Here is a 21,367-nt window from a genome sequence, read left to right as displayed (position 1 = left end):
CCGATTGTCCATCCCTCCTTCCGATTGTCCACCTCACCTTCCGATTGTCCATCCCTCCTTCCGATTGTCCATCCCTCCTTCCGATTGTCCATCTCACCTTCCGATTGTCCATCCCTCCTTCCGATTGTCCATCCCTCCTTCCGATTGTCCATCCCTCCTTCCGATTGTCCGTCCCTCCTTCCGATTGTCCACCCCTCCTTCCGATTGTCCATCCCTCCTTCCGATTGTCCATCTCACCTTCCGATTGTCCATCCCTCCTTCCGATTGTCCATCTCACCTTCCGATTGTCCATCCCTCCTTCCGATTGTCCATCCCTCCTTCCGATTGTCCATCCCTCCTTCCGATTGTCCATCCCTCCTTCCGATTGTCCATCCCTCCTTCCGATTGTCCATCTCTCCTTCCGATTGTCCATCCCTCCTTCCGATTGTCCATCCCTCCTTCCGATTGTCCATCCCTCCTTCCGATTGTCCATCTCACCTTCCGATTGTCCACCCCTCCTTCCGATTGTCCATCCCTCCTTCCGATTGTCCATCCCTCCTTCCGATTGTCCACCTCACCTTCCGATTGTCCATCCCTCCTTCCGATTGTCCTTCCCTCCTTCCGATTGTCCATCCCTCCTTCCGATTGTCCATCCCTCCTTCCGATTGTCCACCTCACCTTCCGATTGTCCATCCCTCCTTCCGATTGTCCACCTCACCTTCCGATTATCCATCCCTCCTTCCGATTATCCATCCCTTCTTCCGATTGTCCATCCCTCCTTCCGATTGTCCATCCCTCCTTCCGATTGTCCATCCCTCCTTCCGATTGTCCATCCCTCCTTCCGATTGTCCATCCCTCCTTCCGATTGTCCATCCCTCCTTCCGATTGTCCGTCCCTCCTTCCGATTGTCCATCCCTCCTTCCGATTGTCCACCTCACCTTCCGATTGTCCATCTCTCCTTCCGATTGTCCATCCCTCCTCCCGATTGTCCATCCCTCCTTCCGATTGTCCATCCCTCCTTCCGATTGTCCATCTCTCCTTCCGATTGTCCATCTCTCCTTCCGATTGTCCATCCCTCCTTCCGATTGTCCATCTCTCCTTCCGATTGTCCACCTCACCTTCCGATTGTCCATCCCTCCTTCCGATTGTCCATCCCTCCTTCCGATTGTCCATCTCTCCTTCCGATTGTCCACCTCACCTTCCGATTGTCCATCTCTCCTTCCGATTGTCCACCTCACCTTCCGATTGTCCATCTCTCCTTCCGATTGTCCACCTCACCTTCCGATTATCCATCCCTTCTTCCGATTGTCCATCCCTCCTTCCGATTGTCCATCCCTCCTTCCGATTGTCCATCCCTCCTTCCGATTGTCCATCTCACCTTCCGATTGTCCATCCCTCCTTCCGATTGTCCATCTCTCCTTCCGATTGTCCATCCCTCCTTCCGATTGTCCACCTTACCTTCCGATTGTCCATCCCTCCTTCCGATTGTCCATCCCTCCTTCCGATTGTCCACCTCACCTTCCGATTGTCCATCCCTCCTTCCGATTGTCCATCTCTCCTTCCGATTGTCCATCCCTCCTTCCGATTGTCCACCTTACCTTCCGATTGTCCATCCCTCCTTCCGATTGTCCATCCCTCCTTCCGATTGTCCATCCCTCCTTCCGATTGTCCATCTCTCTCTCCGATTGTCCATCCCTCCTTCCGATTGTCCATCCCTCCTTCCGATTGTCCATCCCTCCTTCCGATTGTCCATCTCTCTCTCCGATTGTCCATCCCTCCTTCCGATTGTCCATCCCTCCTTCCGATTGTCCATCTCACCTTCCGATTGTCCATCTCTCCTTCCGATTGTCCATCCCTCCTTCCGATTGTCCATCTCACCTTCCGATTGTCCATCCCTCCTTCCGATTGTCCATCCCTCCTTCCGATTGTCCATCCCTCCTTCCGATTGTCCACCTCACCTTCCGATTGTCCATCCCTCCTTCCGATTGTCCACCTCTCCTTCCGATTGTCCACCCCTCCTTCCGATTGTCCATCCCTCCTTCCGATTGTCCACCCCTCCTTCCGACTGTCCATCCCTCCTTCCGATTGTCCATCCCTCCCTTCCAGACAAGCACTTTACTTCTGCTTGGCAGCCCTCCATGAGTGATCCACCTGCGATCAGGAACTCATTGTACCAGCAAATCTGACAGCAAAGCCATGTCCTACAATTCAGTGGCACCCAGTTTTTACATTTTTTGTATGCCAACCAGCACAACAGGAGGGATTCTGATCTGCTTCCATTAACATTGCATTTGTTTTTGGGGATACTCTGGCTTCAGCCCCAAAGTGCCTCAAAAACCTTGAAGCTGACATGATGTCCTAATGAATTAAAATATGTTTTTAAACTTGCTAATCTCTGACCCACTGAATAGCTAAAGTGTATTTTATATCCTTTTATAAAACATCCATGGTAGAATAGATGGGCCGAACTCAACAACTTATATTTACACAGCACCTTTAATGTAGTAAAATGTCCCACAATGCATCACAGGAGCATTATCAGACAAAATTTGACACCGAGCCACATAAGGAGATATTAGAACAGGCGAGCAAAAGCTTGGTCAAAGCTGTAGATTTTAAGGAGCGTCTTAAAGAATGTGAGAGAGGTAGAGAGGCGGAGAGGTTTATGGCGGGAACTCCAGAGTGTAGGGCCTAGACAGCTGAAGGCACGGCCACCAATGGTGGGGCAAATAAAATCTGCGATGCTCAAGAGGCCAGAATTGGAGGAGCGCAGAGATCTCGGAGGGTTGTAGGGATAGAAGAGGTTACAGAGATAGGGAGGGTGCGAGGCCATGGAGGTGTTTGAAAACGAGGATGAGAATTTTAAAATTGAGGCATTGCCGGACTGGGAGTCGTAAGTCTTGCTCTCTGGAACCTGAATTTGAATTCAGTCCAGAACGAAGGGGGGAAAGTTTCTGTTCTAAAGAACCCATATGGAATGAGTTTGGTTAGTCTGATCAAATCTTTAGTGTGCATTGACCTACAAATTTGCCGCTAAATTGGCAGCATCATCCTGAAAGGCCATGAAGATGGTTGGTGTGGAAAATAGAGATGCATGTTGGTGCACTAGGGGGCGCACTTCTGAGGGTGAAGTTGCTCACCCAGAGTAGGCGGAGATGTCCTTTGAACCAAAGGTGATTGATGCTCACACGTGAAATCACTGAGCGATGAGGAGTCCCTCAGTGGCAGAGGCTGAGGGAGAAAAGGAGTAAGGCTATCTCGGTGAGAAACTCAGGGGTGGGGACAACCGAGGATTTCAAAGATTGAGGCAAGGGTTGTGAGCCATCGCTATGGGTCATCGCTGATATAGTGGCATTAAAATGATGTTTTTCAATGATCACAAGTATTCATTTAATATACATTTAAAACTTTGTCAATGGGAAACCCCAATTCGGAAGTGTCCACATTTACCTGCAGTACCAGCTACTCCTGTAGGTGGTGCTGTGATTGACATTTGTAACATCCGATGACCTATCTATTCCTGTAGCTCCAATCCCAGCACTGGCATTGAATCTTTCAACAGCATTGTCTAAGCATGCAGTGCCAGTAACCATCCACTGGGTGGCAGTACAGAATAAATCTTCATATCGAAGAAACCCTTCAAATAACAGAAAAAGAGGCAATATTCTGCAGCTGAACTGTAACCCAAGCCTTTTGCTCCCTTTTCTTTAAGATTCCATTGGGCGATGATCAATACACACCATCCCCTTTGACACCTTCCTGCTCCTCCTTCTCCCACCCCTCTCCCCCTCCCCTCCCTCTTTGCCTCCCTCTCCTTCTCTCTTTCCCTCTCTCCGCCCTCTCCCCTCCCTCCTTTCCTTCTCCCGCCCCTTCCCTCCCCTCTCCCTCCCTCTCCCTCCCTCCCTTCCCAACCCCTTCCCTCCACTCTCCCGCCCCTTCCCCCTCCCTCTCCCTCCCTCCCCTCTCCCTCCCCTTCCCAACTCCTTCCCTCCCCTCTCTCCCCTCCCTCCTTTCCCTCTCCCTCCCCTTCCCAACCCCTTCCCTCTCCCTCTCCCTCCCTCTCCCTCCCCTTCCCAACTCCTTCCCTCCCCTCTCTCCCCTCCCTCCTTTCCCTCTCCTGCCCCTTCCTTCCCCTCTCTCCCCTTCCCTGCTATCTCCCTCCCCTTCCCACCCTCTCCCCTCCCTCTCTCTCTCCCATCCCCTCCTCCCTCCCTCTTCCAATTCCACTCCCTACCCTCCCTTCCACTCCCTCCCTCTTCCCCTACCCCTTCCCTACCACTCCCCAGCCCCCTTCCCTCTTCCCCAAGCTGGGTCCAATTATCCTCCTGCCCTCTAACCCCACTTGACCTGAATACTGCGCTTGTCCTTGATGTCCGGTGAGGAACACTGCTCGTATATATCAGAAGGTGAAAGGGAGGAGTTACAAGACTGTAACATAACCGAGGAAAACCCAAACTCCTATTAATCATGACAACAAAATTCAGGAAGTTTCCAAGAGGTTTTTGTTTTGGCGAGCAGTGTCCCAAGATTAGGCTATAGGTCTCTATACACATACAGACATCTTTTATCTTATGTTAGATACAACTATGTCCTAGGTGGTGCCCTGTGAGTCCTCAGTCTGCAAGTTGTGTTTGTTTGAAATCATTGCATGTTAGCATCCTGTGCAGGTGCTTATTATATCAGTCCACAAGCATCCATCCATTATTCTCCGCAAGACACTAATTGCATTATCCATTATTCGGTATCTAGCCATCTAAAGCTTTACACAGGACCATGAATAGGTAAGAGAGAGTTACACTGTCTAGAAATCAGCTACTCACCAGAATACTGAGATGATTCTGTCCTTAGCTTCCTCCATCAGATTTATATAATCTTCTTCAGTAGATACTGGTGACTAACTAACACACAGGTGCTCCCTTATTCCTACTCCTGCGTTGATGTCACTGACTACAAATTCCAAGAACTGCGATGGATGGTTTTACCAGTTCCACAATGTGCTTCGAAGGGGGTTTCATAATAAATATTTCACTCTATTATATATTAAATTCAGTACATGGGACACTCCTTTCATCAAAAACTTTCATGGGAAACATGGCTCTATGGGGCAAACCTGTTATACTGCCTGCAGTACCAGTACCAGATGCAGTATAACGTGGATAAATGTGAAGTTATCCACTTCGGTAGGAAAAACAGAAAGGCAGAGTATTATTTAAACGGTGATAGATTGGGAAATGTTGATGTACAAAGGGACCTGGGTGTCCTTGTTCACCAGTCACTGAAAGCAAACATGCAGGTGCAGCAAGCAGTTAGGAAGGCAAATGCTTTGTTGGCCTTCATTGCAAGAGGATTTGAGTACAGGAACAAGGTTATACAGGGCCTTGGTGAGACCACACCACTGTGCAGTTTTGGTCTCCTTACCTAAGAAAGGATATACTTGCCATAGAGGGAGTGCAGTGAAGGTTCACCAGACTGATTCCTGGGATGGCAGGACTGTCGTATGAGGAGTCCTATATTTCTATATTTCTTAAGGAGGCTGAAGGGATGTAACCTGTCACCCCTGATCCTCTCTAATTTTTACCACTGCACTAGAGAGCATCCTGACAAACTGTATCACAGTATGGTATGGCAGCTGTAGCTACTATGACCGGAAAGCCCTGCAGCGGGTAGTCAAAACTGCCCAGCGCATTACCGGCACCCAGCTACCGACCATAGAGCACATATACCAGAAACGCTGTCTACGGAGGTCACGGTCCATCATCAAAGACCCTACCCACCCCAGCCACAGTCTGTTCGCCCTCCTACCATCTGGGAGACGCTACAGATGCATTCGCACCCGTACGACCAGATTTAGGAACAGCTTCTTTCCCAGGGCTGTCATCCTACTGAACTCCACAAATAAACTCTAAAGCCTGCACATCTGCCGATGCACTTTATTATGGTCATATTTATGGTAATATACTACAAGCCAAATGTATGTTGAATGTTTAAATGTCTTAATCCAAATGTACACTCTTGGGAGCCGCAAGCCTACATTTCGTTGTACTGCACTTGTGCACTAACAATGACAATAAAAGTTGATTTTGATTTTTTTTTTTTTTGATTGGGTCAACCAGGCCTATATTCACTAGAGTTTAGAAGAATGAGAGGGGATCTCATTGAAATGTATAAAATTCTGACAGGACTAGACAGACTGGATGCAGGGAGGATGTTTCCCCTGGCTGGGAGGTCTAGAGCGAGGGGTCACAGTCTCAGGATACGGGGTAGGACATTTAGGACTGAGATGAGGAGAAATTTCTTCACTCAGAGGGTGGTGAACCTGTGGAATTCTCTACCACAGAAGGCTGTGGAGGCCAAGTCAGTGAATATATTTAAGAAGGAGATAGATAGATTTCTAGACACAAAAGGCATCAAGGGGTATGGGGAGAGAGCGGGAATATGGTATTGAGATAGAGGATCAGCCATGATCATATTGAATGGCGGAGCAGGCTCAAAGGGCCGAATGGCCTACTCCTGCTCCTATTTTTCTATGTTTCTATGTTACACCTGCAGGTGGTGCTGTGATGGCTGTTTTCAATGTTAAAGGTCTCACCTTGCCTGTCACGGATTTACCCGGCCTGGTCTCGCAGACAGTAGGTGGAATGCAGTAGTGAAATTGTATTGTAAAAAAAATTAACCATTTAAATTTTTTAGTAACTTTAACAGGATTTTATTTTTTATATATATATTACATGGAACTACATAGATTTACAGAGAAAGTACAGCACAGAAACAGGAAATTCAGCCCAACTGGTCTATGCCGGTGTTTATGCTCCACACGAGCCTCCTCCCAGCCCTCTTCATCTCACCCCATCAACATATCCTTCTATTCCTTTCTCCCTCATGTGTTTATCTAGCTTCCCCTTAAATGTATCTATACTATTCGTCTCAACCACTCCCTGTGGTAGCGAGTTCCACATTCTCACCACTCTCTGGGTAAACATAGGATTACATAGGCTATACAGCACAGAAACAGGCCATTCGGCTCAACCAGTCCATGCCGGTGTTTATGCTCCACTCGAGCCTCCTCCCGTCTTTCCTCATGTAAATCTATCAGCATAACCCTCTATTCTCTTCTCCCTCATATGCTTGTCTCGCCTCCCCTTAAATGCATCTCTGCTATTCGCTTCAACCACTCCCTGTGGTAGCGAGTTCCACATTCTCACCACTCTTTAGGTAAAGATGTTTCTTCTGAATTCCCTATTGGATATTTTGGTGACTATCTTATATTGATGGCCTCTAGTTATGCTCTTCCCCACAAGTGGAAACATTTTCTCTCTATCCACTCTATCAAAACCTTTCATAATTTTAAAGATCTCTATTAGGTCACCCCTCAGCCTTCTTTCAAGAGAAAAGAGACCCAGCCTGTTCATCCTTTCCTGATATGTATACCCTCACATTTCTGGTATCATCCTTGTAAATCTTCTCTGCACCCTCTCCAGTGCCTCTATATCCTTTTTATAATATGGTGACCAGAACTGTACGCAGTACTCCAAGTGTGGTCTAACCAAGGTTCGATACAGGTTTAGCATAACTTCCCTACTTTTCAATTCTATCCCTCTAGAAATAAACCCTGGTGCTTGGTTTGCTTTTTCTATGCCCTTGCTAACCTGCGTCACAACTTTTAGTGATTTGTGTATTTGTACTCCGAGATCCCTTTGTTCCTCTACCCCACCTATACTCGCACCCTCCAAGTAGTAAGTGACCTCCCTATTCTTCCTACCAAAATCTAATACCTCACATTTATCTGTGTTGAACTTCATTTGCCAATTATTTGCCCATTCTGCAAGTTTATTAATGTCCTCCTGTAATTTGTTGCAGTCCTCCTCAGTATTGACTACCCCCCCAATTTATTGTCATCCGCAAATTTAGAAATTGTGTTTTTAATTCCTAAGTCTAAATCGTTAATGTAAATTGTGCACACCAGTGGTCCCAGCACTGATCCATGTAGAACACCACTACCCACCTTCTGCCACTGTGAATAGTTACCTTTACCCCTACTCTCTGCTTTCTGTCTTGAAGCCAGCTAGCTATCCATTCTGCTACTTGTCCCCTGGCTCCGCATTCTCTGACCTTGTTCATCAGTCTATTATGTGGTACCTTATCGAAGGCCTTTTGAAAATCTAGATAAATTACATCTACTATATTACCATTGTCTACTCTCTCTGTTACCTCTTCAAAAAATTCAATGAGGTTGGTCAAGCAAGACTTTCCCTTTTGAAATCCATGCTGACTATTCATTATTATATTTTTGGTTCCCAGATGTTCTTCTATTTTCTCCTTTAGTAGGGATTCCACTATTTTTCCTACCACCGATGTTAAGTTGACTGGTCTATAATTCCCTGGGCATGTTCTATCCCCCTTCTTAAATATCGGTATTACGTTAGCTATCCGCCAGTCCTCTGGCACTGCACCTTTTTCTAACGAATTATTAAATATGCGTAGTAATGCCTCTGCTATCTCGTCCCTAGATTCTTTTAAAATGCATGGATCCAATCCATCCTGACCAGGGGTTTTATCCTCTTTGAGTTTGATTAGTTTATATATCCCCTTTGTTATTTTAAATACAGTTCTCTCATTACTAATCTCATCCTCCAATGTCATGTCCACCTGTTCTATCTCCCTGGTAAATATGGAAGCAAAATAATTATTTAATATTTCTGCCATCTCTCTATCGTTACCTGTGGTATTGTCCTGACTATCCCTTAATGGCCCTATTCCCATCCCAACCTTCCTTTTTTTATTGATGTGCCTATAAAATATTTTACTATTTTGTTTTATGTTCCTTGATAATTTAATTTTGCCTCCCTAATTGTTTTTTTGACTTCTCTCCTAATCTTTTCGTATTATCTCTTATCATGCTCGCCCCTGCTGTCTATGTACTTAATGTATCCCATTCTTTCCTTACCCTCAATTGTTCCCTTATGGTTTTATTTATCCATGGAGTCTCATTAGTGTTTCATTTGTTCTTTTCTTTTAGCGAAATATATTTTTCCTGCACTCTGTTGAACACCGTTTCTCCTGAATTCTCTATTGGATTTATTAGTGACTATCTTATATTTATGGCCCCTGGTTTGGATCTCCCCCACAAGTGGAAACATCTTCTCTATGTCTACCCTATCAAACCCTTTCATTATTTTAAAGCCATCTCTCAGCCTTCTCTTTTCTAGAGAAAAGAGCCCCAGCCTGTTCAGTCTTTCTTGATAGTTAAAACCTCTCAGTTCTGGTATCATCCTTGTAAATCTTTTTTGCACCTTCTCCAGTATATACTTTTTGAAATATGGAGACCAGAACTGTGCACAGTACTCCAAGTGTGGCCTAACCAAGGTTCGATATACAAGTTTAACAGAACTTCAAGGTTTTCAATGCCATTCATCTAGAAATGAACCATAGTGCTTGGTTTATATAAAAATGCACTGAATAGTGTCCAGGATTTTGTGTATTTATAAGAGATATAGAGATTGTTAAAATCCTTCCAAATCTGAACTGTTGTCTTTGAGGGGATTAGGTACATTTGTTTTTGGGACACTATGAAGTCATGACCATCTTTTGTAGTGAGATCGTCCAGTGTACTGTGAGCTGCGAAACCAAATGAAGGGCATTAGGACAGAAACCTCCAATACCCATAATAAAACATTTCATCCTAATTTATATCAGGGCTTCCATAATGAATTGTGTATTCCCATTTTGCATTGCCAGAGACTCCCAAAATTCGAAGCAGTTCTTGGCCCGGGACTTTCTGACACATACCTTGTTCATTTTATTTACAGTTAAACCTGATTCTGATCCAAAAGCACAGCAGCCAGTCAAGGGAATGAAGAAGCCCATAAAACACAGTGTAAAATTACACAGTGAGAAGATGAGGAAACATTTTTTTTTACGCAGCGAGTTGTTGTGATCTGGAATGCGCTGCCTGAAAGGGCGGTGGAAGCAGATTCAACAGTAACTTTCAAAAAGGGAATTGGATAAATACTTGAAGGGGAAAAGAATTGCAGGGCTGTGGGGAAAGAGCAGAGGAGAGGAACTAATTGGATAGTTCTTTCAGAGAGCTTGCACAGGTATGATGGGCCGAATGGCCTCCTTCTGTGATGTCAGATTATATGAATTGCACAGTGCAGCCTTAACTATAGCTCATTTTTAACAAACTGGTGGAAGTGCCAATTTGCTGCCATTAACTATTGGGTTGTGAATACCTTAACGTGTGGTCATAGGCATTGTACGAAAAGACAAAATGCTCGGTGTTTATCTTAAACCTTCACCTTTCTTGTTGATTTCTTGCAGCCCAAGGCTCTGAAACTGCTGGGAATGGAGGTACATTAACACCATCAATTTCTATTCCTTTATTCAAGGAGGTCAACTTGGTTTATACAACAGGGGTTTCTGTATTCACCCGTGGACAAAGTACTGATGTCACGCTCTAGTACGATACCAAATTGACCACATGCCCTGAGACGGTACCCCAACCAGAACTGTCGATGCATTATACACGACACACTTTATGACAGCAGTAATACACCTAACTGTATGGAACTGAGGCAATAACCCTGACCAAATTACTTCCATACAATAAGCATCGGCAAATTTGAGATGAAGATTTCTTTCTTTCTCTTTCCGTTGAATTATTTAATTAAATGTTCGGACTGGCTCCACGACTCACCCTTTAAAGCGACAGTATCTGAGACCAAGACAGACTCAAAAATTGAATGCTTAATCCCATTTAGTGGATTTTGAAGATGTCGACCAATTATGTCTGTGGGAATGCACATTCGGGAGTGTTAAAGCGCACTTGTGCACTTGTAATCATCCCATTAATACCAAATTTTGAAATTCATTTAATTTAAATTTTTATGGTTAATTATCCCAACCCCTGTTCTATAAACAAGATACACATTAGAGAATAGTGGAATATCCAGTGTGAGAGATAATTTCATAACTCGCAGCTGGGTGTGTTATGAGCTCTCCCTGTGTGGTGGTACAGGCTGGGTATCACATTGTTCCCTATTGGGTACCCTTGGTGTATCTGAAACCTCCCTCTCTCTTTCATTGTTGCTATATTATTTTTGCATCCATGTGTCTCCGTGCTACCGGTGTTTTAGTCTCTTTAGCTTCTTGTATCTATCCTTAATAGTTTTATTTTTCTTTGCTAATTCATTCTCGAATCTGGTCAATTGTTTTGTAAATCACGGAAAAAATGACATTGCCTAGAAGAATGCTTTAGTCGTCATCTTTTAGTTCACTGTGTATTGTTGCTGTTTGATAGTTATCACCCAAATGTTCAGAATAAATCTATACTTTCTTCAAATGTTTGTAAGTTTAGTACAAAAATTAAGTGATTACAGTAAGGTAATGAATGATACACATGGTTACATATGCCACTTAACCAGTGATGCCTGAATGTCCCATTAATCCTGTCTAAAACTGGCACAAAAGTAGTTTTATTTTTGAAAGATAAAATTGTGGGACTGTCAAGGAACTATTTTCAGGGGCAATTTTAGCCCTACTCGCTCAGCAGAAACCTGGTGGGTGGGCAGTTAAAATCTGCACACCCACCATAAATATAAGGACCCTACACTGCTCTGCAATATATTCTGCGGTATATTTGGTCTATAGTACAGTAACTCTTCCCATGCCACATGACACTGAAGTATGTACCACATCCCAACAACTAGGGTGGCCAACTCTGGTTGGACGTATTCCTGGAGTTTTCATCACATGACTTCCAACTGCCCCGCCTCCACACTCCTGCTATTGGTCGCCCAACACATCAATCCTCATGATGCCCTGCCTTCCCACACCCATTGGGAAACGTACAGAGCCTGATTGGATGAATCTTGACTGTCAGTCAAACAGCATTTTTTTCTCTTCCCTCCATCTCCAATATTTTTAGAAATAATAAACGGAAGTGTTTAAAGAAAATGAAAAAAGCACCATTTTTTTTAACGCCCCTATGATTTTTCACCCTGGTGTTGTTCACAAGCAGTGTCCTGCAGATTAATCTTCAATTCTTGGAGACTCCAGGGCAATCCTGGAGGGTTGGCAACGTGTTTGTCTTGCGTGTAAACTCAAGTGCAGCGAAGGGATTCTGTGAATCCGTCAATTTTTGCTGATGAACATTCTCTTCTAAAATAAACAGGAAGAGCCTCCCATACGAAGAGGCAGGAAGACGACCAAGAAAAGGGAGGAAGATGTAGACATCGACCTGGATGACCCGGAGATCAATCATTTCCCCTACCCCTTCCACGAGCTGATGCTGTGGGCTGTTCTGATGAAGCGGCAGAAGATGGCACTATTCTTCTGGCAGCATGGCGAGGAGGCCATGGCCAAGGCACTCGTCGCTTGCAAGCTCTGCAAAGCCATGTCTCACGAGGCCTCTGAAAACGACATGGTGGATGACATATCTCAAGAGCTAAACCATAATTCTAGGTTCGTTCACAGTTGCTTTACGAAACGATGACACATAATAATGGTAGCTGTGCACAAATAGCTTCACATTAGCGTTTGCTCAAATGTTCTTCTGAGGGAAAGAAGGAAAGAAAGAAAAAGAAAAGAAATAGAGCGAGAAAAGAAAGAGAAAAGAAAGAGAGAAAAGAAAGAAAGAAAGAAAGGAAGGAAGAAAGAAAGAAAGAAGAATTAATTGCATTTATAGAGCACTTTTCACAAACTCAGGACATCCCAAAGCACTTTACAACCCATGAAGTACTTTTGAAGTGCAGTCACTGTTGTAATGGAGGAAATGCCGCAGCCAATTTGCACACAGCAAGCTCCCACAAAGAGCAATGATGTAATGATTTGGGGAGAAGGATTTGGGGCATGGTGGGGGAAGAATGATCTCCAAATGGCAGCTTTGGAAGGTGCGGAGAAGAGCTACATGTCAGCCAGCGACTGAGTTGAGATTGTTGCCCAAAAGGGATCGTGATGACAAGACCTATTTGGCAGTCTTGGACTTCAGCCAGCTGAAGGTCTCTCTTATGAGCTGTGCCCATAGCTCAGTTACTGCTTAGTGAGTGAGGCCACAGCATTCTGAAACATTGCCAAGGGTCACAGTGAGGTAGCCCACTGCATCTGCAGGGGAGGTTGTGGGTGCCAGCAGGCAGTGGCTGTGAGGTCACATACTGTCCATGTTTAGCCTGATCCTCCTCAAAGCAAAAGGAACAGGGGAGTCTGAATGGAGACTCCCACTACTTCCCAAGGTGCACGCTGCAACTTTACATCAACAACAACATGCATTTATACAGCACCTTTAACGTAGTAAAATGTCCCAAGGCGCGATACAGGAGCATTATCAAGCAAAATTTGACACTGAGCCTCATTAAGGAGATATTAGGATAGGTGGCCAAAAACTTGGTCAAAGAGGTAGGTTTTAAGGAGAATTTTAAAGAAGGAGAGAGAGGTGGAGAGGCGGAGATGTTTAGGGAGGGACTTCCAGAGCTTAGGGCCCAGATAGTTGAAGGCATGGCCACCAATGGTGGAGTGATGAAAATCAGGGATGGTCAAGATGTCAGAATTGGAGGAGCGCAGTGATCTTGGAGGGTTGTAGGGCTGGGGGAGGTTACAGAGATAGGGAGGGGTGAGGCCATGGAGGGATTTGAAAACAAGGATTAGAATTTTGAGGCATTGCCGCACCATGAGCCAATGTGGGTCAGCGAGCACAGGGGACGATGGGTGAACGGGACTTGGGGCGAGTTAGGATATGGGCAGCAGAGTTTTGGATGAGCTGAAGTTAATATAAAATCAACTTTAAATAATACTACCAAGAAACTTACTTACCTGGTTTCTATGGCCTTGAAGTACGGGCCACTTCTGACCCACTACAAGCGGATCCCAAAGCCTCTTCCCTCAAGGCCTTCTCTGCTGCCAGTGCCTATGGAGGGTTAAGTGAGGAAAATAGGAATCCTGCAGGAAACCACATCCACCCAACATTTGTTACATGCAGCAGGAGTGATGTAAGATACCTTAGTCTTATATGCATAAATACGTAGAAATAGAATTTGGTTTAATCTCATATGATTAAGGTTTTTGGTTTCTTTTTACTTATAGATGCAGGAAACTTTGTGCTATCCGGCACCGACAGGACCGAGCTGTTGCCGTCCCATCAAAACTGCCGGACAAACCAGCGCTAATGTTGAAACATACGGAGATTTTGAGCTCCGTATCTGGCAACAAACTTCTAAACAGTCGGCCGTACCTTGCAAGCGTCTCTGTAGCTTAGCAACAGCTTCAGCGAGACCTTGCAGAGCCTGACTGGTGGAAGAAAAAGCAACAAAAAGAAAACAAACCTAACGAAACGGCTCCTGATTTTTGCTGGTGGTTCGAGCATTCCGGACAGTTAACCTCCGGATAAACCAAAGTTTCCTGTAGCTGGTAGATTTTTACTGTAGCTAGAAGTAATGAAATGGTCAAAGTTGTCCTTTCCCAGGGCGCTTTAGGGTTTAATGTGTCAGGGTACAATTTAGCTGACTCTGTGGTTTAGTTTTCGCTGAAACTGCAGAATGTGTGATTCATGTTTCTTGACTTATTTTTGTGGCCACATTATGAAACGAGATAGCCAAGGCAGTCTTGAGATAGGAAGTGGGACAATAGGACAGGATGATAAACAAGTTGGCATCTGGTGTTTCTGCGAGTCTTGTTCACAATAACACTTGTCGTGTCATAATGAATCAGCAATAACAGCGTGCGTGACTAGCAGCCTATAAAGATCTTGAGCTTTCCTTAACAATTTGTAGAGAGAGTCAAGATCGAAAGAATCGACACAGGTTACCAGTCTACCAGGAGGAACACAGTAATATTGTTTATTTCTCTGTATGTCTACTACTCAAAGAAATTGTGTGTTCTGGACTTGGTTGAATACAATAAAAGGACTATGTTGTAACCCATATTTGGTGTCGGATTCGAACTGCTTACACAGAGGAGTGGCCAAATTCGTCTACTCCCAGTGGAGCACAAGGAATATCGCTGTTGGTGTTTTTTGGGGTGAAGACCTGGTCTTACACCCCAACTTTTCTCTTGTTGACCACCCTGGCACACCCAGGAACGGTGACCAAACAGAAGGCAATGCAGCCCTGTGTATGTCTGAGATGAGGAATCGAATACTGACATTTATCCTCAACCTTAAGCTGCATATAATTATTTTGGCTTTCATTTATATGTAAGTTTATATGTAAGTTTTAACAATTTGGGGTTTGATCAAAATTAATCTCGCTGACCAACTCTATATCATTTCATCTGATAAAATCCTTACCTTCCAAGGAGGGTAGATATGGCCAAATGCGATTTGTCTAAATTGTGCTTCAAATGCTAGGCTTGAGCAATAGTTGGGGATAAAACAACCTACATAGAATTTACAGCACAGAAACAGGCCATTCGACCCAACTGGTCCACACCGGTGTTTATGCTCCACATGAGCCTCCTCTCACACCTCTTTATCTAACCCTATCAGCATATCCTTCTATTCCTTTCTCCCTCATGTACTTATCTAGCTTCCCCTTAAATGCATCTATGCTATTCACCTCAACTACTCCCTGTGATAGCAAGTTCCACATTCTCACCACTCTCCTGAATCCCCTATTGGATTTATTAGCGACTATCTTATATTTCTGGCCCCTAGTTTTGGTCTCCCCCACAAGTGGAAACATCTTCTCTACATTTACTCTATTGAGCCCTTTCATAATCTTAAAGACCTTTGTCATATCATCCCACAGCCTTCTGTTTTCTAGAGAAAATAGCGCTAGGCTGTTCAATCTTTCCTGATAGTTATAACCTCTCAGTTCTGGTATCATCCTTGTAAATCCTTATGGGCTACTAATTATTTATAATGTTCCTCCTCATCTACCTTGACATCTCTATTGCCTTCAACACTTTTGTGCACTCCATGCTCCTTGAATATCTCTCCTTTACAGTCTCTGTCCATGCCACTGTTTTCTCTTGGCTCCATTCTTACCTGTAGTTATTACATTGCTTCCAATGGCTTCTCATCCTGTACCCACATGGTCACCTCTGATATATCTCAGCATTCCATCCTTGATACGAACATACGAATATAAGCACAATAACAGACAGGAAAAGACCCTCTGGTCTATCCAGCCTGTCTCACATAATTGCGGTACCTTGTGTATCACGATATATACACTCTCCACCCCACCCGAAACCATGAGATCTCCTGGGAGAGGTGAAAGACCAGATTAAAAAACCACAGGGCAATTTGGAGGAAAAAAATCTGGGAAATTCTTCTCTGACCCCCTTAGGCAATCGAAACTAATCCAAGAGATCGCTCTGGCCCTGATAGCTCCATGCAGTACCTACCATTTTGTAAGAGGTGTTCTCCGCCCCAGCCAGAAACAGATCCATCTTTCATTTGAAGGAATTCCGCAAGTCGGTGTCCACCGCACCAGCCGGCAGCCTGATCCAGAGGTCCACTATTCTCTGGGAAAAGAACCACCTTCAGACATCTAACCTAGAACTGGCCTTGTACAACTTCAAATAGTGACCGCTGGCCTCCCTAACCTATTTAATAGGAAAATCTCAGATTACCCCTAAGTCTACGCTTCTCTAAAGTGTAGAGTCCCAACTCTTTTAGCCTTTCCAGGTAACTAAGATGCTTTAAACTGGGAATTAGTCAAGTGGCCCTCCTCTGCACCCTTTCCAAAGCCTTAATATCACCCACCACTTCACCCACACTTCATCATTTGCATGCTACTCCTGCCAACATCATCTTTAAGGGTGGGGTCAGTTTTCACATTTATCTTCAGCTTTACCTCTCAGTCTCCTCCGTTAGCCCCATATCTGTTGCCACTCTGAACTGGATAAGCAAAAACTTCCTCCTACATAACATTGTGACAGGTAGAGGACCAGAGGAGAGGGAGTTGGGTGTTAAAGAGTGAACCAGTGAGGCAGCAGTGGGAGATGTGTTTCCCCCAAGGGTCAATGGTGAGGGCGGTGTGGTTGGGGAATGGAAAGGGAGCTGTGGACGGTAAGGGGGAAAAATAGCCTGTCGACTCTCACTGTCAAGGATCACACATGAAGAATGGCAAGATACCAGAGGGCTCCTGTCAATCTGGAACCATGTGAGAGTCAGCACCAACAGAAGAGAAGGCTATGATTAAAAAGGCTAATGGAATGTTAGTCTTCATCTCAAGAGGGCTGGAAATCAAAGGGTGGAAGTTATGTTACAGTTATATAAAACTCCGGTTAGACCCCACCTGGAGCACTGCGTTCAGTTCTGGGCCCCGCACCTCGGGAAGGATACATTGGACTTGGAGGGGGTGCAGCACAGATTCACCAGAATGATACTGGGACTGAAAGGGTTAAATTATGAGGGTAGGTTGCATAGACTAGGCCTGTATTCCCTCAAGTACAGAAGATTAAGAAATGATCTAATCGAGGTGTTTAAGATGATTAAAGGAGTTTCGAGGGTAGATAGAGCGAAGCTATTTCCTCTGGTGGGGAGTCCAGAACAAGGGGGCAGAACCTTAAAATTAGAGCTGGGCCGTTCAGGGGTGATGTCAGGAAGCACTTCTTCACACAAAGGGCAGTGGAAATCTGGAACTCTCTCCCCCAAAAAGCTGTTGAGGCTGGAGGTCAAATGAAAATTTCAAAACTGAGATTGATAGATTTTTGTTAGGTTTTAAGGGTTACAGAACCAAAGCGGGTGGATGGAGTTAAGATACAGATCAGTCATGATCTAATTGAATGGTGGAACAGGCTCGAGGGGCTGAATGTCCTGCTCCTGTTTCCGATGTCAGTACAGACGGATGGAACGTTACCCTGCAGCTGAGTTGTGCTACACCTGAGGTGGGAGTGCTTGATACACACATGAGGTGATGAAACACCCCAGCAGTGACATTCTTCCCCTCAATTAGCACATACATCTCTCCTTTATGCCCCCCCGCTAGACAACATATAAGAACATAAGAATTAGGAGCAGGAGTAGGCTATACGGCCCTTGAGCCTGCTCCGCCATTCAATAAGATCAAGACTGATCTTCGACCTCAACTCCATTTTCCCACCCTATCCCATTATCCCTTGATTCCCCTAGAGCCCAAAAATCAATCAATCTCAGCCTTGAATATACTCAATGACTGAGCACCCACATCCCTCTGGGGTAGAGAATTCCAAAGATTCACCACCCTCTGAGTGAAGAAATCTCTCCTCATCTCAGTCCTAAATGGCCGACCCCTTATCCTGAGACTATGATTCCTAGTTCTAGACTCTCCAGCCAGGGAAAAAAACCTCTCAGCATCTACACTGTCAACCCCTCTCAGAATCTTGTATGTTTCAATGAGATCACTTCTCATTCTTCAAAACTCCAGACACACCAGACTGAGAGGCTGGACAGAGGACAAGCTCAAAGGGGCTGAATGGGCCTCTGCCTGTTCCTAAGGGAAAACATTGAAAAGTAACTTTGCTTTGAGTGGATTTTAATTTGTCCTCGGAGTGGGACTGACTGAATGTCATTATTTGTGCAGGGAGTTTGCGCAGCTCGCTGTCGAGCTCCTGGACCAGTCGTACAAGCAGGAGGAGCAGATGGCCATGAAGCTGCTGACTTACGAGTTGAAGAATTGGAGTAACTCCACCTGTCTGCAGCTGGCCGTGGCAGCCAAACACCGAGACTTCATCGCGCACACCTGTAGTCAGATGCTCCTCACCGACATGTGGATGGGCAGGCTCCGAATGCGGAAGAACTCCAGCCTGAAGGTTAGCATGAAGCAACATGGCGCAGTCCGGGAACATTTTAAACAGAGAGTTACAGAGAATTTTACAGCGCAGAAACAGACCATGAGAGCACTGAGTCCAAAACTCTGCTGCCCGTATCCTAACTTTCACCAAGTCACACTCACCCCTGAGCTCGCTGACCTACATTGGCTTCAATTTTTAAATTCTCATCCTTGTTTTCAAATCCATCCATGGCCTCGCCCCTTCCTATCTCTGTAACCTCCTACAGCACTACAACCCTCCGAGATCTCTGCGGTCCTCAAATTCTGGCCTCTTGAGCATACCTGATTTTAATCGCTCCACCATTGGTGGCCGTGCCTTCAGCTCATAAGCTCTGGAACTCCCTTCCTAAACCTCTCTCCAGTGCTCTCCTCCTTTATGACGCTCCTTAAAACCTACCTCTCTGTTCTAATATCTCCTTTTGTGGCTCGGTGTCAAATTTTGTCTGAAAACGCTCCTGTGAAGTGCCTTGGGGCGTTTTACTATATTAAAGGTGCTATATAAATGTAAGTTGTTGTTGCTGTTGAGTCTGGAGGTGACAAAGGCATGGATCAGGGTTTCAGGAGCAGGTGGGCTGAGGCAGGGGCGGAGACGGCCAATGTTACGATACTAATCGCTGTGAATAGGCCGATCCTGAGCTCGGTTAGCGGCTAATAGCCGCTGGGGAGATGCTGAGGTGGATTGAAGAGTACATACTATTGCTGGGAGTTTTTCCATTGATTGAGGGATGTTTGGAAATCCCTGACAACTCCCAGCACGAAACAATTAGCTTTCTTTCTCTTTTTTGAAGTGTGACACAGAAATTTGTATGTGTGACAAAGGGAGTAAATAAAAGTGTGAGAAACTTTCTATTTGTGTCTATGTGTATCAAGAATGAGAGAAAGAAAGACTTGCATTTATATAGCGCCTTTCACGACCTCCAGACGTCCCAAAGCGTTTTACATCCAATGAAGTTCTTTTGAAGTGTAGTCACTGTATTAGGAGAGAAAAGAAGATAATTACATGAGCAATACATTCCCTCATCTGCTCCCTTCCAGCCTACACTTTCAGGCAAGTTGGAATAACAGATGTGATAGTGGTAGGAGCATTGCTTCGTTGCAAATTTAACTATGAAACATATTTTAATTGGACATAATTCATGATATTCTGCTAACAACGCCAGCAACTAAAGGGTCATTAGATTTTCTGTTTTGTTTGGATTGGAGGTCAGCCAAAGGAACCATGTGCTAGTTCCATCACGATTCAATTCATGTTTCTGCGTGCAAATGTTTTCCCCATCAAAGGCCAAAGAAAATCAGATAGGGAGTTCTCTGTCAGGCCACTCACACATCACTCCTGGCCGTCGGCCAAAAGTTGGATCCTCAGTGGAGACTTGCACGTCCCACTGTCTCTGCCACGGGAGATGTGTGGTTCAGGGTTGGGGGTAGGGGGCTAATAAGGGGTGAAAACTAGGGGAAAAGAGGGTCACATATTACATAGTTACATCAGGGCTACAGCACAGAAACAGGCCATTCGGCCCAACTGGTCCGTGCCAGCGTTTATGCTCCACACAAGCCTCCTCCCACCCCTACTTCATCTGACCCCATCACTATAGCCTTCTATTCCTTCTTCCCTCCCTCATGTGTTTATCTAGCTTCCCCTTAAATGCATCTCTGCTATTCGCCTCAGCCACTCCCTGTGGTAGCGAGTTCCAGATTCTCACCACTCTCTGGGTAAAGAAGTTTCTCCTGAATTCTTTATTGGATTTATTAGTGACCATCTTATATTGATGGCCTCTAGTTTTGGACTCCCCCCAGAAGTGGAAACATCTTCTCTACGTTTACCCTATCGAACCCTTTCATGATTTTAAAGACCTCTACCAGGCCACCCCTCAGCCTTCTCTTTTCTAGAGTAAGGCGCCCCAGGCCTAATTAGTGTCGACAATTAGAACCCATTTAAGTCTTGAGGTTGCACAAGATGAGATTTTAATTGATCTCCTAGTCACCATCGATAGGCGAACAAAACCTGTACTTTTGTTCCACGAACCCAGTTTTTGATGCACAGGATCGTACATGCTCAATTCAAACCTTTACACCTGCAGTCACTCAAGCAATAATTACTCAGTGTGGGAATTGGATAAATACTTAAAGGGCTTGCAGGGCTATGGTGGAAGGAGCAGTGGAGGAGTGGGACTAATAAGATAGCTTTTTCAAAGAGCTGGCACAGGCATGAGGGGCCAAATTACCTCCTTCTCTGCTGTAGGATTCTAAGATATTAGTGCAGACTATAGGCATTTCAATCAACATCTCTGAACAAAACAGATGATCTGGTCATTATCACATTGCTGTTTGTGGGATCTCACTGTGCGCAAATTGGCTGCCACGTTTCCTACATTACAACAGTGACTACACTTCAAAATTACTTCACTGGCTGTAAAGCACTTTGGGATGTTTTGCGGTCGTGAAAGGCGCTATATAAATGCAAGTCTTTCTTCCTTTTTTCACCCATTAAATCTCATCAGAAAACAGGATCCATCCTGGTGAATTGTTTTCATGGGGATGCATTCTTTTTAAACTGAAATATAGACAAGAAAAAGTGGCAAAAATATTGGCCAATAATTACTGACTAATTCAAGATTTTGTGACCTTAGTTCTCAAAGCTGTAA

General features: G+C 44.9%; 1 protein-coding gene across 1 annotated transcript in view; it reads left to right on the top strand.

The window, feature by feature from the left end:
- Positions 1-21,367, top strand: part of trpm3 (transient receptor potential cation channel, subfamily M, member 3) — a 174,336-nt gene that overhangs the window by 108,939 nt on the left and 44,030 nt on the right. The window contains exons 15-17 of the mRNA XM_085992384.1: positions 10,297-10,326; positions 12,149-12,438; positions 18,477-18,705. Coding sequence (XP_085848510.1) covers positions 10,297-10,326; positions 12,149-12,438; positions 18,477-18,705 — 549 coding nt within the window. The remainder of the gene's footprint in view (positions 1-10,296; positions 10,327-12,148; positions 12,439-18,476; positions 18,706-21,367) is intronic.

This window comes from Somniosus microcephalus, chromosome 1 (genome assembly GCF_052327205.1).
Source record: "Somniosus microcephalus isolate GS21.2 chromosome 1, FLI_Smic_1.0, whole genome shotgun sequence".
In the NCBI taxonomy this organism is placed as follows: Eukaryota; Metazoa; Chordata; class Chondrichthyes; order Squaliformes; family Somniosidae; genus Somniosus; species Somniosus microcephalus.
The sequence above is the reverse complement of the archived record's forward strand: the minus strand, read 5'-3'. Positions and strand labels throughout refer to the sequence as shown.